The sequence below is a fragment of the Balaenoptera acutorostrata genome, chromosome 20, assembly GCF_949987535.1.
Source record: "Balaenoptera acutorostrata chromosome 20, mBalAcu1.1, whole genome shotgun sequence".
Classification (NCBI taxonomy): domain Eukaryota; kingdom Metazoa; phylum Chordata; class Mammalia; order Artiodactyla; family Balaenopteridae; genus Balaenoptera; species Balaenoptera acutorostrata.
Window position 1 is genome coordinate 41,381,209 of NC_080083.1, and position 16,172 is coordinate 41,397,380.

The 16,172-nt window shown below is 50.4% G+C and overlaps 1 protein-coding gene across 9 annotated transcripts; it reads right to left on the reverse strand.

The window, feature by feature from the left end:
• Nucleotides 1–5,187: 5,187 nt before the first annotated feature.
• CD300LG (CD300 molecule like family member g) lies at nt 5,188–15,941 on the reverse strand. 9 transcript variants are annotated; one of them, XM_007180235.2, is made up of 7 exons: nt 15,843–15,941; nt 14,581–14,907; nt 13,857–13,941; nt 13,054–13,166; nt 10,521–10,573; nt 7,510–7,629; nt 5,188–7,025 (listed from the first exon to the last, which is right to left on the reverse strand). In XM_007180235.2, the coding sequence occupies exons 1-7, from the start codon at nt 15,883–15,885 to the stop codon at nt 6,912–6,914; spliced, it is 855 nt and encodes a 284-aa protein (XP_007180297.2). In that variant the 5' UTR covers nt 15,886–15,941; the 3' UTR covers nt 5,188–6,911. The 9 variants fall into 9 exon arrangements, with proteins under 9 accessions (XP_007180297.2, XP_007180295.2, XP_007180294.2 ...); XM_007180233.2 differs by having other exon boundaries at nt 13,857–14,031; XM_007180232.2 differs by having other exon boundaries at nt 13,857–14,067.
• Nucleotides 15,942–16,172: the final 231 nt, after the last annotated feature.

Sequence of the window (16,172 nt, forward strand, 5' to 3'; positions counted from 1 at the left end):
CTCTGAAATGTTATGCTGCCTTTAGCTCTTGTTTCTGCTCTGCTACACGGACTCCTGGGCCAGTGGGTCCACAGCGTCTGTTACCTTGTACACATTAAGACTCCCAAACCCTATTTTCAACTGCTCATGAGACATATCTCCACCTGGATGGACTTCTTAGAGATTTTCCAAGACCCAAATCCACAATCGCACGTGCCTGCTGTTCACTTTCTATGTGACTCTCCAAGAACCCCATGGACCCCCTCGGGACACTGTGGTCATTGTTTATGTAGCTCCCCGCCCTCCATAACCAGGAGTTCCTAGAGGGCAGAGGCCAAGCTTTCTTGTCCTTTGGCACAAGGCTTAGTACAATTATATAAACCAAAAACCATTTCTTTGAACAAATGAATACTATCAGCTGACATCTGTTGACATTTTCTTCCCTTAAAAATTTATGAGTTGGGCAATGGCCTCTGAATTTCTGAACAGGAAAGGGCTTTATAAGATGCAGTGTTATGTCATTTTACATGGAGGAAGTGGACCCTGTGTGTGTAAGTTTTGAACCCTGAAACCGGTTAGGAACAGAGGTTTCATTCTCTTTATCACCACTAGCTTAGTCAAACGTCAGCGTAAATTCATGATGAAGGATCTAGAAACAACTTAAAGTATGAGCTTTCTGGGACAACACAAAAGGATAAAGGTTAAATTTGGCCCAAATTAGACAAACTTTAAACACACACACAAACACTCCCAGCTACAGCCCCACACCTGGGAGGGGTCCTGTCAACTAGAGGGAGGTTTCGATCTACTTGTTAATTTCAATAATGACTGTAATCGTTCTGAATAACAGATTGATAGACATTTTCAGGACTCTTGGCATGAGTGAGTTAGAAAATTATTTTAGGCTAAGGAATCAAGGAGAAAAGCTATTGGGAAGTAGACCGAGCCTGAGGAAGAGTGTATGGAGAGTTGCCAGAAGATGGAGCTGACGATTAAGAGAGTTCATTGAACCCACTTCACTAAGGACATCTTTCCTTGGTGGGAGTCCAGCTCATGGGAGCAGCCAAATAGCCTCGAAAAAGGCCATGCTGCAGCTACAGTGCACTGCGGGAACCAGATGTGCCAGGTGTGAGGCATGAGTGTGCACCTCGGACCGCCATCCCCACCTAAGGAGGAGAAAGTGCAGCATCTGGATGTTTATATTCGTATCCTCTCTTATTTCATGTTTGCAAGTCTTGGCACAGTGCCTGACAGTTTCCCAAAATCTAAGTGTTTAAGGCTGTTTCCACCCATTTTTTTCAGGGCTTGGTTTTCCTTCCAGAAACAGATCTTCCTCTCTCTGCAGCTTCCCATAAACCTGCCTTTATACTGTGTAGTATTGGTACCCAGGTGTTGGTCTGTGGACCATTTCATCTGTAGCAAGTGAGAAAATTAAGTACAAGAGGATAGTTTATAATTAAGCTGAATATATCTAATTTTAAGGATTACCCTTTATTCTGATGTGGTGACTGTGAATTTTATTTCGTCACATGCCGGTGTAGGAAACACCCCATTATTTTTCTAACTTGAATAAAATCTTTCCCTGAGTCCCTGCTCACCAGAGTGGAAAGAAATGATATCTCAATCCTGTCTTGGAGGGCTTCTTCCCTTCCCTAGAGTTACATAAAAATCTAAGGGCCTTACATGGTGCCTGGAAAATGGGAGTCAGGGTTTTAGTGCAGACAGAGTGAACAAGGTACCTCGTGCTCTTAAACAATGAGATCCTATGTGAAACACTTTTTATTGCATTGCTGGGCTTGTGGGAAGGGAAATCTCAAAGAGGTCACAAAACAAAAGAAAACAGCCCTCTTAGGCATGGTGAGTGGACAGGAAAGGTGGAGTTGTCCTAAAGGCAAATGCCAATATTAGCATCTTATTTGGTAAGTTAAACATAAAGCCAGGGTCAAGGTAAGATAACCTGAGATTCTGGTAAGCTAGGGACCTGGTCCCAAGTTGGTATCTTTATACTGGACCCATCCTGACAGAAGCAAATGCAAATCGTTTCTGGAGGAAGGTATCCTCAATTTCAGCCCCCAGATTTTCCATAGATTCATCCAAACATGAGCTCACAACAAGAGATCACAAAATTCAGAGAAACAGACCACCATGAGCAATAGTCAACATAAACAACAACATATTTATATGTCCAAGGACTTCTGATATTAGGCACAAAATGTAAACTAACCATGTGCGTGTAAATGTTTAATGAAATAAAAGATGGCATTACAAAAATTAACAAGCAACAAGACACTAGAATGGACAGTTAGTTTTGAAGGAGGACCATCCAGAACTTATAGAAATAAAAATACAATGATTAAAACAAAAACTAATTGGAGGGGGTTAACAGCAAATCAAACACAACTGAAAAGAGATGAATGAACCAGAAAGTTGCTCCCCTAAGTATGGTCCTTGGATTAGCAGCATCATCAGCCTGGGAGCTTGTCAGAAATGCAGCTCTCAGGCCCCATCCAGAACTACTGCATCAGATTTGCAGTTTAACAAGATTCCTTGGTAATTAATAGGCATTTTCAAGTTTAAGAAGTACTAAACTAGAAGATAGAGCTGAAGAAATTATATAGAATGAAGAACAGAGATAAGGAGAAGGGAGCTATGAAAGAGAGGGTAAGACATATGGCAGTTTTAAAGATAAGGTCTAAAAAAATTTTATCCTGGTCAATGGAGACATTAAAAAGAATGGAGTATAGATAAATATTTGAAGAGAATTTTCCAGAACTGATGAAAGGCATGAATCCACAGATGTAAGGATTTACACCAAACAAGAAAAATTTACTCGTGGTCAGGAGTAAAACTGCAGAACACCTGTACAAGTAGAAAGCAGTCTGAGAAAAAAGATCACATCACTCAGTCTGACAGCAGACTTCTCAACAACAACACTTATAGCTAGAAGACAAAACAATAGTATTTCCAAAATGCTGAGAGAGAATGGCTGTAAACCTAGAATTGTATACCCAGCAAAACTCTTTCAAGAATTTTGATGAAGTAGAGATTTTCAGATAAAAACTGACAGAGTTTACCACTAACATGATTTTTTAAAAAGAAAATCTGAAATGTAAGAATCTAAGTAAATATTGTCTGTGTAAAATAGCAATTAACAATAATGTCTAGTTTGTACCTTCCTACAAAGAAAATTCTAGGCCCAGATGCCTTCACTGACGAAGACTACCAAACATATGAAAAAGAAATATTACCAATTCTACACAAACTCTTCCAGAAAATTGAAGAGGAGGGATCACTTTTCAGCTTACCCTGATACCAAAACCAGGCAGAGAACTTAACAAGAAAAGAAAACTACATACCAGTAATGACCAAGTCAAGTTAACCCCAGGTTGGCTTAATGTTAGAAAATCAAAGAATAGAGTCATATTTGCAGACTAAAAAAGAAAAAACATATAATCATCTCAATAGTTGTTGAAAAATCATTGATAAAATCAACATCAATTTCTGATTTAAAAAAGCTCAGAAACTAGGACTAGAAGGGAAATTTCTCAACCTGGTAAAGGGTCTCTATGAAAAACATATATATATATATATATATATATATATATATATATATATATATATATATATTATTTTTCAGTATCTTTTCCATTCTAGGTTATTACAAGATACTGAATATAGTTCCCTGTGCTATATGGTAGGTCCTTGTTGTTTATCTCTTTTCTATGTAGTAGTGCGTATCTGTTAATCCCAAACTCCTAATTTATCCCTCCCCCACTCTTCCCCTTTTGTAACCAAAAGATTGTAGAAAATCTCTCTTCAATAGGCCTCAGTGGATTAGGATCATAACATCCAATTCTTTGTCTAGGGGTCGATTAGGGAAGGACTATCTTAAAACATTCATTTTCCCATCAACACTCTCTTTGGTGTTAAAATATTTCTTTAAAAGAAACTAATGGGAGGATAAAGGGTAGTTTATTATTATAGCTAATATCCCAATTTGGCAAAACAGAACTTTAGCAATGCTGATGTTCCCCTAATTTTTACCTCTCAGCAAGTTCCCAGGCTGGAAACCCTTGCTCTTGGGATGGGTGAGCAGTGGCTTATTGCTTATTGCTTCTTTTGTTCAAGGGCCTCTCATAGGTACACAAAATCGCAGAGCTGAAGATGTGGGGGTACAAATATAAAACCAAGGTGTATCAAGATGGGGGACTGCAGAGTGGCAGCTGGCGAGGGAGTAGACTTCTTCCCCTGGCCAGGAGGGTGGCGCTGGGCCAGCACTGTGGCAGCACTGGGAGCTAGGACAGTGTGACATGGTCTATGAAGGATGCTTGAGTATCTAATAAATCCATGGAAACTTGGAATCCAGTGGATGCCAATCCTAGGCTGCCTTGGAGAGAGCTCTGCTTCACAAAAGACATAGATCTCTTCAGCAGGCACATGGTCTGAAATCGGGCAAGGGGTGGGACTGGGTTGACCCAGCTGACCACTTCTGGTCCCCCAAAAGCTCTGGCTGCTGTAGGTGACAGGCTGAGAGGACAGGAAGTTTCTTTCCCTTCTGAGAAGCCCCTGTTCTCACCAGCCTCCAGCTGAGGGATTTCTCATGGGGGAAGCCTGCTTTGGAGGAACTTCTGGGGTCTCTCTGAGACCACCTGAAACTTGCTAATTCCTACTTCCCCCAACATCTGGGCACACACTGTGCCCAGATCCTGGGCAGAGTCCCTAGAGCTCAGACTCGGGTCTCCCTTTCCACTCAGAGAAGGTAAAAAGTGCTCACTACTTCACCCCCCGGGGAACTGGCTGCCACCTTCTGGCGAGTTTCCCTTGCATCTTCAGACCGGCTCCACCTTGCCCAGCCCCCTAGGCCCTCACTCCATAGGCATTACGGGTGGTTTCTCCTCCCACACCCACTGGGACAGGTGCAGAGGCTGGTGAGGACTTTGAGAAATGCTGGCTGATAGGCCCTGGTGGGGGTGAAACTGGTACTGCCATTTCTCAAAGCTGTTTAGCAATGGGTATCAGTAACTTCAGAAATGTTCACACCCTCTGACCTCGCGCTTCCACATATGCAAATCCTTCTGAAAGAAATCTCCAAATGCAGGCAAAGCTATGTGCCTAGATTCACCATGCTGTTATTTACAACAAAAATAGAAACAAATTAAATATCTAGTGAGAGAGAACTGAAATAAACTGAAGCATACCAATCTGAAATATTATGCTGCTGATCAACATTGAATTTATAAAAGGTTTGTAAAAACATTATGCAAAAACATGCTTATGATATAATAATTAAGTGGGAAAAGCAGGATATAAAGTTGTATGTACAAAATAATTTGTAGAAGCACATCAGCAAGTGACGTGGAGAAAAAAGACTGGAAAGAAATAGAACAAATTGCAATAATTTTGTCTTTGGATAGCGGTGAGATGATGGGTGATATGTTTTCTTCCTTTTATCCCCCCATCTTTCTAGGTTTTGTATATTGAGCAGCCCCCGGTTCATTTTTCAAAAACCCAGTAGTTCTGTTATTCTACCTTCCGTCCGCCCACTCCAGGGGACCAAACTCCAGGTCATCGTCAGGTTCCCCTTAGGGTCCTGCCCTGTCCCCTCCCTCCTCCCTTTTAGATACCCACTTCCACCTGTACCCTGTGTTTTCCTACCCCTTCCCCAGCTCTCAGAACCCACAGGTAGTCAACCCTTTCTTGACAAGGAAGAAGCCGTGCTTCTTCCCATCCTCCTTCCAAAGCCTGGAATGCATGGCTGGGTAGGGAGATCAGAAAGACAACCACTCCCCGCCAGTCCTGGGCTCATACCTTCCAATGTGCACTTGACCTGGGCCTGGACTCGGGCAGGTCCAGGAAAGCCCCCAGCTGGGTCATGGTGTCATGGGCAGAGTAGGCCCTATAGGGGGCAGAGGGGAGACTCCACACACCAAATGTAGACTCTCTAAACTGGAGGGGCCTGAGCGCTCAACCAGCCCACTGGTGCTCAAACTCAAGAGTTAGAATCACCAGGGCACTTGTTAGAAATGCAGAGTCCCGGGCCCAGCCTCAGAGATGGTTTTGGTAGTTCTTTTTTTAAAAATTATTTTTGGCTTCATTGCTGCGTGCGGGCTATCTCTAGTTGCAGCGAGTGGAGGCTACTCTTCGGTGCGGTGCGCAGGCTTCTCATCGTGGTGGCTTCTCTTGTTGCAGAGCACGGGCTCTAGGCATGCAGGCTTCAGTAGTTGTGGCGCATGGGCTCAGTAGTTGTGGCGCATGGGCTTAGTTGCTCCGCGGCATGTGGGATCTTCCCAGACCAGGGATCTAACCTGTGTCCTCTGTGTTGGCAGGCAGATTCTTAACCACTGCGCCACCAGGGAAGTTCCGTTTTGGTAGTTCTTGATGGGGCCCAGGAATTATCCTTTTAACCAGCTTCCTGAAGGACTGGGATGCAGGAGGTTCACAGCCCAGCTTTGAGAAATCAGAATCCCGTCTAACCCAGCAGTCTCCCTCCTCCTCACCAGCTTATGTAGGAGAACTTGACCTTGAGTCTGAAGATGGAAGGAAGGGAAGAGGAGGTGGGGTCTGGAGGGGGAGTTAGGAGCGGCCTGTGGCTGGGCACCCAGGCCCAGGGGAGTTCCCGTAGCAGATACAAACTCAGACCAGACCCCCTGAGCCCTGCCTGGCCCCTTGAGGGTCCAGAAGCTGCACGCTTTGCCCAGGAATGCGACCATCTTGGGGAGGTCCCCGTCTCCAGCTGGAACCGTGAAGCCACCACTCCAGGCCCCAGTGCTGATGAAGCCTTCCGGGTCAGCTGGGGCATGCAGGAGGAAAGCTTGGGGAGGGTGGAGGAGAGCCCTGGACTCTGGCAGGAGGACTCTGAAGCCGTAGCAGAAAACTTATCCAAGTTAGCGCAAATTCAGCCCTTCCAGAGATTCACGGAGGGCGTTAGGTGGCTAGACTGAGATGAACTTAGAAAAGTCTGGCTCATCCCTAGACACGGGGAGGGGAGGGCCTGGGGTCATGTCTCCCTCAGGGGTCTGCCACGAGGCTTCATCTTCCTTTGAAGTCTGTAAAGACAACAGTAGGGGTTGAAAAGCACAGCCCGGCTGGGGGGGTCTCCAGGTAGCTGCTGGGTCCAGCCCAGTCTTTTCTGCACATTCTGGGCCTGTCCATCTGGGGGACACAGGACTAAACACTCCTTTTTCCCAGAACCCCCAGGCTTTGATTCATTCCCCCCCCCTTCCAGGCCCCCACTCCCTGGGAGATCAACCTCATGGCCTCGGGCCCGGTTCTGGCTGCAGATGTGGGAATCCTGCCACCTCAGAACTCTTTAAGCTGTCACTCCCACCATGCTATTCAAGAATTTTCTGGATCAGAAGAAATGAGGATGTGAGGTCAGGAGCCCTGGCTTCCTGGGTGAAATGGTCTAAGGTCTGGTTGTGATGGGGGAGGTGGGTGGATGCTGAGGGCAGAGACCTCCCCCACTTCCTTGCATTGTCTGAGTGGAGCCAAGCTAGATGACTCCAGACCCCCAGAGCCCTCTGTCCACACCTGGCTCAGGCACTGGATCTCCACGTTGGGGCTGGCAGAGGGCTTGGGGCTGGCAGGAGGCCCAGTGGGCCCCGCAAGGTCGATCACAGCATACTCTGGGACCCAGCTGTTCCCCAGTGGCTGAAACACAGACTCAGTCAGAACAGCCTGTTCTTGGCAGCAGGGATGGTCCGCAAGCCGGAGCAGGAGGAGGGAAAGGCAGGGGGGTGGATTGCAGAGTCAGAGTCCTTACAGCCAATTTCCTATGTCTCAGTGTGACCTTGGGGGAGCCACCTAACTTCTCTGAGGCCCAGTTTCCCAAGCTGTAAAATGGGGATAGAAATTTTTCCCTTAGGGTAATAAATATTTCTGATAATGTTTTATCACTCAACAACTGGGAACTCCTGGAATGATTAATTTGTTTCCATGATTATTATTTCTATCCTTGAAGCAGCAAGAATGTACAGGCTGCAGGTTCTTTGTAATAGGCCCGGAGAGAGCAAAGTTGGACACCTCAAAGATTCACCAAATAACAAACAGCACAGGAAGAATTCTTTAGGGATCATGGGTCTGAGCAATCCCTCCCTGATCAGATGAGAAAACCGAGGCCCAGGGAAGAGAGGTGGGTAGTCCAGAGCGAGTGCGGAAGCCCATCTCCTGACCTGGGCTCAGCTGCTCCCATGGGTCCTCAGGTCAGAATGCCGGGCCCCTCCATCTCCTGCTCCCTTGCCCAGCAGCTGAGCAGAGCGGAGGCTGGAGCTGGCCAAGGCCCCCAGCCATGTCTCCTAACAGCACAGCTGCCCTGAGGTGGCCCGGCCAACAAACCCCTGGCCTGATAGGCACCGAAGCCAAGGAAAGAAGCTCCGATTTTCTGGATAACTACGAGGTGTCTCATCTCACTTGTTCCTAACCACAGTCTCGTGAGATGGGGAAGCCGAGGCTCAGAGCGGTGATGTAACTTGCCAGAAGTCACACAGCTGGTGAGCGGCTGAGCTGGGCCTTGTATTCGTGATTCTTTGGTCTCAGACTCTTTCCTACACTACACTTTCCTGCCTACATCCTGGCAGGGCGTCCTGCACACTTCTCTTTGTGGCAGTGTCCCTTGTCTACTAACTGGGCCCCTGCTTCTATCAATACCCTAGGTGTGGGAGATGGAGGCAGAGGTAGATGTTTGAGCCACCTCTGGTGACATCTTCAGTTTTATGGGGACAAGGTAAGAGTCAGAACAGAATTCCTCAGGTGAGATGTGACTGGGGGGATGTGGGCCTGAAGGAATAGGGGAGGGGGAGGGAGAATTCACAAATGCTGTCACTCACGGCCCTCTTGCGTCCCAGCCTGCCTGTGGGGAGGACATGGCAGAGCTGGGGCTGGACCAGAGAACTCCTGACATCAGGTCCATTTCCCATGAATCCCATACTGACAGCTTTGTGATTTGGTCAAAACCCAGCCACTGCTGACCACTGACCACCAACAGCTGCAGAAGTGTCACCTTCTCAAGGGTGACAGAATTTGAGGAAAGAACCTCAGGGGGCAGAGAGCAAACTACACATGTAGGCTGTGGCCAGGACCGCTACCCTCTGTCCGGGGGGGAGTCTGCATCTCTCAACGGTCCCTCTGCCCATGCAGTGGACCCTGGGCTGTTCCAGTGAGCGTGGAGGCATTTTCTGGGTTGTTGACTATACGAGATCTATATAAGAGCCTCTACTTCTAGGCACTAGAAAAGCGGTAGCAAGGCATGGAGGGTCTCCCTCTGAGCCCAGTCCCTCTTCCGGAGTTGGGGGAGGGGTGAACCCCAGGACGCCGAGCCGGGAGGAGGGCCCTGGCAGTGGCCGTGGCAGCCCCTCCATCTGTCTCCATGACCTTTCCCTCACTCCCGTCCACCCCTTTGGTCTTGCTGAGCTTCCTGAGATAACAACAGCTGCTTCCTAAGTGAAGGAAGGCCCAGTACCCCATCCCACTGCAGCCCCTCCCTAGGGGGATCGTGCCTGAGTGTTTTGTCCCTGCTGGCGCCAGGAAAGAAGGCAATGGCAGCCCCCCTTTCCTGCTCCAGTGTTTAAGGGAATCAGGGTGGAGGCATCTCAGTAAACAGCTGAGGAAGGAGAGGCTGGGGCGGGGAGGGGTGGGGGTTGGCGAGGCAGATGGGGCTTCGGTTTCCTAAGCAGTGACTCTCTCCGTAGGAGTGCTGGTGTGGGAAGAGGGTCTCTCTTTGCAGGGGTCAGGGGAGGGCCCAGCAGCAGGTAGACTCAGGGCAGCTTCTTCTCTCCAGGATGATGGGCGCAGGGACCCCCATTCTTTCTGTCCCCTGGTCTCCAGAGCACCACCCGCAGCCCGAGTGTCAAGGTAGCCATACCACCTTGGTCTCAGAGCCAACGAAAGCTCAGAGAAGGGTGTTCTGGAAAGAGGAGAGATGGGAGTCGAGAGCTCTGGATCCTGCTCTCTATCTGGGCCACAGCCTGCTGTGTGACCTTGGGCAAGACTTTTTCCCTTTCTGGGCCTCAGTTCTCTCTTCTGCAAAAGCAGACTAGAGTCTACTGGTAGTCACATTCTGGTGTGCTATCAGAATCCCCCAGGGCAGCGTTTAAATTTCAGGTCCCTGGCCCCCACCCCAAGAGGTTCTGGCTGGGACCGATGTCGAGGAGAGTGTATTTCTGATAGCCGCCCCCCCCACCCACCCCCAGGTGTTCCGTAAGGGATTTTGCACCAAATTTAGAGAAAGGCTGGACTAGATGATATCAAAGCCCCCCTGTGGAGCCAGCTCCAATGTTCTCTGATTCTAAAAGGGGGGATGGGAAGAGGGCCTTGGGCCTGTGGGCCTGGAGCAGAGCCCCGCTGGCACCCGGTGGGAAGTCTGGGTGAGGAGGGCAGCCTGAAGGGCTGATCTCGGGGCTCACACAGATTCCCTGGATGTGGGAAGCAAGTCCTGCCTTGAGGTCAGCCGTGGAGGACCAGGCAGGGAGACGGAGAGGCAGGGCCCGGGAGTCCTGACTTCTGGACCCACAGGGATCTGAGCTTGGACTTGCCTCCTTCCTTACCAAGTGGGAGAGATGGACCTTCTCCTTCCTCGGTGTCTCCATGGCCAGTTGAGCTGAAAGAGACCAGAAGTGTTAAGGGAACCACTGACTGAAACCGCCCACCCTGGCCAGGCCTGTTAGTAACCACTTGCATGAATTATCTTAAACAGGAGGTCCTGGTAAGGAACGCAGAACTAACAAGCTACCACCAACTGGAAGAATTCGGGAAACGTCAAAAGGAGAGAGGAGACTCCAGTCCATACGTCCCGCCAACCTCCCAGAATCCTTCTCGCTGGAATCCATCTTGGGTGAGTGATGCGTGGGCCACCAGGAAGGACCCTGAGTCAGAATGATTGGCCAGAGACGACCCGGAAACTAACCCCATTACCATAAAACCCGAGACTGCGAGCCACGAGGCAGAGCAGTTCTCCTGGGTTCCCTTACCCTCCTGCCTTCCACCCGGGCGCCCCTTCCCAATAAAGTCTCTTGCTTTGTCAGCACGTGTGTTTCCTCAGACAATTCATTTCCGAGTGTTAGACAAGAGCCCCACTCTCGGGCCCTGGAAGGAGTCACCCTTCCTGCAACAGAAGGAGCACCTTGAAGCCAGGAGTAGCTGGGAATAGCCTGCAGCTGCTCCCACGTAGGTGGACCTGGGGCTTCCCAGAGGGAGCTGGCAAGCCGATTGGGCCGAGAACCCCAGCACCTCGGCAATGACCTGGACTTTTGAGATTGGTACATGGAAATCCCCTCGCGTGGGCCAGAAACTGGCTAGGGAAGTGATCCTGTATGCCAAGGTCATTGCTTCTTAAATCTCAATGTGTGTACAGGAGCCTGGGAAATTATATTCAAATGCAGATTCTAATTCAGTAGGCTGAGGTTGGGGCCTGAGAGTCTGAGTCGCTAACAGGCTACCAGGGGATGTTGCTGCTGCCAGCTGGGGACCACAATTGGAGAGGCAAGGTGCTAAGAGGCTCTGAGGTTGTGATGGGAACTTTCTCACCCTGTGTGCTCCTCCTGACTCCTCAGAGGGGGCCTAGGGACGTGGGCAAAGCTGACATTTCTTCCTGGGGGCCACACAGAGGGGAGTCAGGTAGCAGGCCCAGCGTTCCCCACCATGGCCACCAGCGCTGGGACAACATTGCCAGTTTGCAAAGTTGGCTTCCCGGTTCTACCGCTTTCCAGCTACACAAACACAGGGCAAGCTGCTTAACCACTCTGTGCCTCAGTTTCTTGCCCTGTAAATTGGGGGTATTTGTAGGTGTTGTAATAAGTAGTTCCTAACTCGACAGTATTGAGGAGATTAAAGGAGATAAAAACAACATAAGCCACACCACAGTGCCGGGCGCAAGGCATTTCCCATTACTGTTATTTCAGTTAAACCCTCTTAATCTGTGCCATCCACACGGCCGTTGAGCACCAGAAATGTGACTATTCTGAATTACACTGGGGTTGAAAGACTCAATAGGAAAAAATGAATGTAGAATGTGTATCATTAGTATCTTTTTTTTTTAAATAAATTTATTCATTTGTTTATTTATTTTTGGCTGCGTTGGGTCTTCGTTGCTGCACGCGGGCTTTCTCTAGTTGTGGTGAGCGGGGCCTACTCTTGGTTGCGGTGTGCAGGCTTCTCATTGAGGTGGCTTTTCTTGTTGCGGAGCACGGGCTCTAGGCACGCGGGCTTCAGTAGTTGTGGCACGTGGGTTCAATAGTTGTGGCTTGCAGGCTCTAGAGCGCAGGCTCAGTAGTTGTGGCGCACGGGCTTAGTTGCTCCGCGGCATGTGGGATCTTCCCGGACCAGGGCCCCAGCCCGTGTCCCCTGCATTGGCAGGCGGATTCTTAACCACTGTGCCACCAGGGAAGTCCTCATTAGTATCTTTATATTGATTCCATGTTGAAATGATAATGTTTTGGATATATCATGTTAAATAAAGTGTATCATTAGAATTAACTTCACTAGTTTCTTCTTTTTTTCGTGTGACTATTAAGGAATTTTAAATCACACGTGTGGCTTCTATTCTATTTCTGTTGGGCATATATCTGAGGAAGCTGAGGCTCAGGGAAGTTAGATGACTTACCCAAGGTCACACAGCTAAAAAGTGGCAGAGCTGGAATTTGAAGCCAAGCCTTGAAAGGAGCTGAGCACCTCTAGAGACCCAGCGGCAGGTGCAGGGCCGTAACGCACATCCTGCTCAAGTTCAAGTGCTCAGGCCTGCACTTCCCCCTGTAATCAGTCCTCGTACAAGAAGCAGAAGCTACAGAGACTGGACATGGGTTCACTGGGATCAACAGGGAGAGAAGCGGCTGATGAGCTTGGTCGGACAGACCAGAGCAAGATGAGAGCCCCCCAGTCTCTTGCTCCCCCATTTGAATTGCTTGTGCTTAGTGTGGACGGCCCTGCGGGTCTCTCAGAAAAGAGGAGCAGGGCTCCTGATGCCCACGTCTCGGACGCATACACTGAGGCCCGCGAGGTCTCTCTGGGGCGGTGGGGGGGACTGTGGGTCTCAGCGAGGCCCCTGGCTGACAGCTTCTCACCCCTCCCGTCTACACTGCTCACCTTTCTTCCTCCACTGGAGCATGTAGCTGCCGAGGGCAGCCAGGCCTGTGGCCAGCAGAAGGGCCAGTAGCACCAGGACCGGGGCCAACATGCGGGTCATCGGGATGGACACCCTGCGGGCGAGATGGAAGGAGTCTGGTGGCTGTCACCAGACGGCGGCACACTGGGCATCCTTGTTCTGAGTCCCAGTCATAGCCCTCACCTCTCCCAAGTAGGTCAGAGGGTACCAGGGACCACAACATCTGGTTAGTCCCAATGGAAGGGACCTCAGCCCCCATCGCCAGCCCCAGGAGGCACTTTCAGCTGGGTCTGAACCTGTGAGCGGTTACCTGGCCACCAGCAATGGAGGGCAGTTATATATAAAGACCCAAGAGTCAGTCCTTCAGGCTGGGACTCCAGTTGGGTAAGAAAACATCACATTGTTTGGTTCCACAGTTTCCTGCTTAGCACAGGGCCCAGCGTAAAGTGCACAAACAAGAGCTACTGAACTGGGGTGGCTGTCCCTGAAGCCGGAAAGGGAGCGAGCTGGGGACTGAGGCCATGGTGGACCCTTCACCTTGGGGTGGGCCTGCATGTCCAAGGCAAAAGGGCTGCTGGCCCCCGTAATGTAGGTCGTTCACTGCTCCAGGGCCCTGCTGGGTAGGGGGTGGGATGGGGGCTGAATCTGCCCTCTCTGCATGTCTGCGGCCACGACAAGAAGCTGTGTTCTCCCAGAGGGAGGAATGTTGGGTTCTTATTCGCTCAGGGGCACCTTATGGTTTAGTGATGACCTGAAAAGGTGGCCTTGGTCTCCTGGGGCTCACCTGGGCTTGGAACTGCTTCTGCTGGGGACAAAATTGGTGTCCTCTGTTGAGGTGGAGTCCAGCTGTGTGGCTTGGCGGGAGATCCCTGCAGGAGGAGAGGTTGCCGGGTGAGGAGAGGTCCCTGCATTTGGAAGGGCTGCTGCATACGGAGAGGTCCTTGCATACGGAGAGGTCCCTGCATACGGAGAGGTTGCTGGGTGAGAAGAGGTCCCTGCATACGGAGAGGTTGCTGGGTGAGAAGAGGTCCTGGCAAATGGAGAGGTTGCCGGGTGAGGAGAGGTCCCTGCATATGGAGAGGTTGCTGCACGCCCGGATGGGGAGGTCCCTGTGAATGGAGAGGTCTCTGCCCCTGTCTTCCCCAGCTTGGCTGTGGTGACTGTCAGGTGGAGACCAGCAGAAGCTACAAGTCCAAAAGCAATGCCTCAGCACCTTCCCTGATCCTCGCTTCCCAGCATTCCCAGACCTCTGGCCCTTGACCCCTGAACCCTAATCTCCCCAGGACCAATTTCTCAGAACTTCCCCAGCTACACCTCAAACAGAGGCCTTGAGGAAGCCATTCTGAGCAAGCAGGTCATATCTCAGGAACACCCCAAACCTGTGCGTGGCTCTCAGCTCCCCCCCCCATTTGAGCTGCAGCCTGTCCTTTATTGTGGGGAGGTGCCATCCTCCAGCCCCCACCTCCATGACCCTGAACCCCTCCCAGGGAAGGAGGGACATTTGTTACCTGGAAAGACGAGCAAAGAAACCGAGAAAGTCTTATCGAAGCCCACTCTTTTGACCCCACACCAGTACTGCCCCATGTCCTTCAAGGTGAGGTTTCTCAGGATCACCTCAAACCTGAGCTGCCGGGGGCTGTCGTGGACGGACACCCTGCCTTCCTGGCCGTATTCTCCAGAGTAGACAGTCCCAGAGCAGCGGGAGATCAAGAACCCGCCCTCCCGGCACCAGTATTTCCTGTACTTCTTCAGCTCTTCTCCGTAGGTGCACTGCAGGGACACGGTGCCACCTTCAAAGCCGCTGATCTCCTTCGGGCCCACCAGGGATCCGTAACCTGAAACCACAGCAGGGGTGAAGGTTGGAATTCCCTGATTCAAGTACCAGGATCAAGGCCAGAAGGCTTTCCTCAGTCACCCCCTTCTTGGGGCAGCCCTGGTAGGAGCTGGTACTCCACTCTGCCACCGAGGGACCTTGGGACAGGACTGTTGCTGTTTCCCTAAGCCTGGCATATTGAAGGCTGGTGATGGGGAAGATCTAGATTCAGACAGCCCAGAGTTTGAATCCCAGCACTGCTGCTTAGTAGCTGTGTGACCCTGGGGATATTGCTTGACCCCTCTGAGTTTTCTCACCTGTAGATGATGACAATGTCCTATTTCATTGAATTAAGATGCTATCATATGTAAGAGCCACCATAATTTTATACAACATTAAGAAAAAAACACTGTCATTTGAACAACTGGCATCAGTTATAAGATGTATCCTAATTTTTTATGTTAAAAGGTTAAAAAACGAAAGAAAGAAGAAAAAAGAAAAGCAGGCTTGTGGATTGATGAAACAGGATAATTTATCTCTCGGGGCTGTTGTGAGTGGTACAGCAGAGGTTCAAGAAATACTTGCTGAGTTTAATGGGGCAACATTAAATAAGGGGCATCTTGTCTGCCCCCAGGCTGGCACAGAGCCAGGAAATGAAAACAAAAGAGGTAAAGGTACTCTTACAGCCACTTGGACATGAAGGGTCTGGAGCGCACAGGTCTGGGGCAAGACCTGGCTCTGGGTTCCAGAAACAGCAAGTGCCGCACCCTCTGAGGGCTAAGGACGAATGGGGTGGGGTGAAGCCTGGAAGGATCGGGCGCCTGGGCTGGGTCACCCCCACAAGGAAATGTAGGTTCAGGAGGTCCTCTCTCTTGCAGACCCAACGGGCAATAAGGATAAGCAATAAGGACGTTGGGGATAAGCCCCACATCCCTCCATCCCCGCCCCCCATCTCACCTGGGAGCACGAGGCAGCCCCACAGCAGGACGAGGGGCCGCATGGTGAGCGCTGGGCAAGCGGGAGTGCACGGCGGGAGCGAGGAGTTCCTCTCCGGGCCACGCGGGACTTTAACTTCCTCCAGAGGCGAGATCGAGAGAAGGAAGGGAAGGGAGGGGCCGTGTGGGTCCCCCCAACCGGGGGAGGCGCCTCTGCTGTTCCCTTCAGTACTTACCCTTGGTTCACGGCGACCCGCACCCGAAAACCCACCGAGCGCTTCTCCCAAACCCATGCCCTTTCAGGGGCTCTTAACCGTGCCCCCAGCCGCGCACCCCAGAGGGCCTGTGTGTA

Bases quoted from the DNA above. Each gene is read 5' to 3' on its own strand.
- CD300LG (XM_007180232.2), bottom strand. From the start codon at position 15,885: ATGCGGCCCCTCGTCCTGCTGTGGGGCTGCCTCGTGCTCCCAG. The intron at 7,630-10,520 runs GTAAGGAAGGAG...TCTGTGTTTCAG, and splicing joins AGGTCCATCTCTCCCACTTG to CCACTGGGGAACAGCTGGGT. The intron at 7,026-7,509 runs GTGTGGACAGAG...TTGTCTTTACAG, and splicing joins AGATCCAGTGCCTGAGCCAG to ACTTCAAAGGAAGATGAAGC.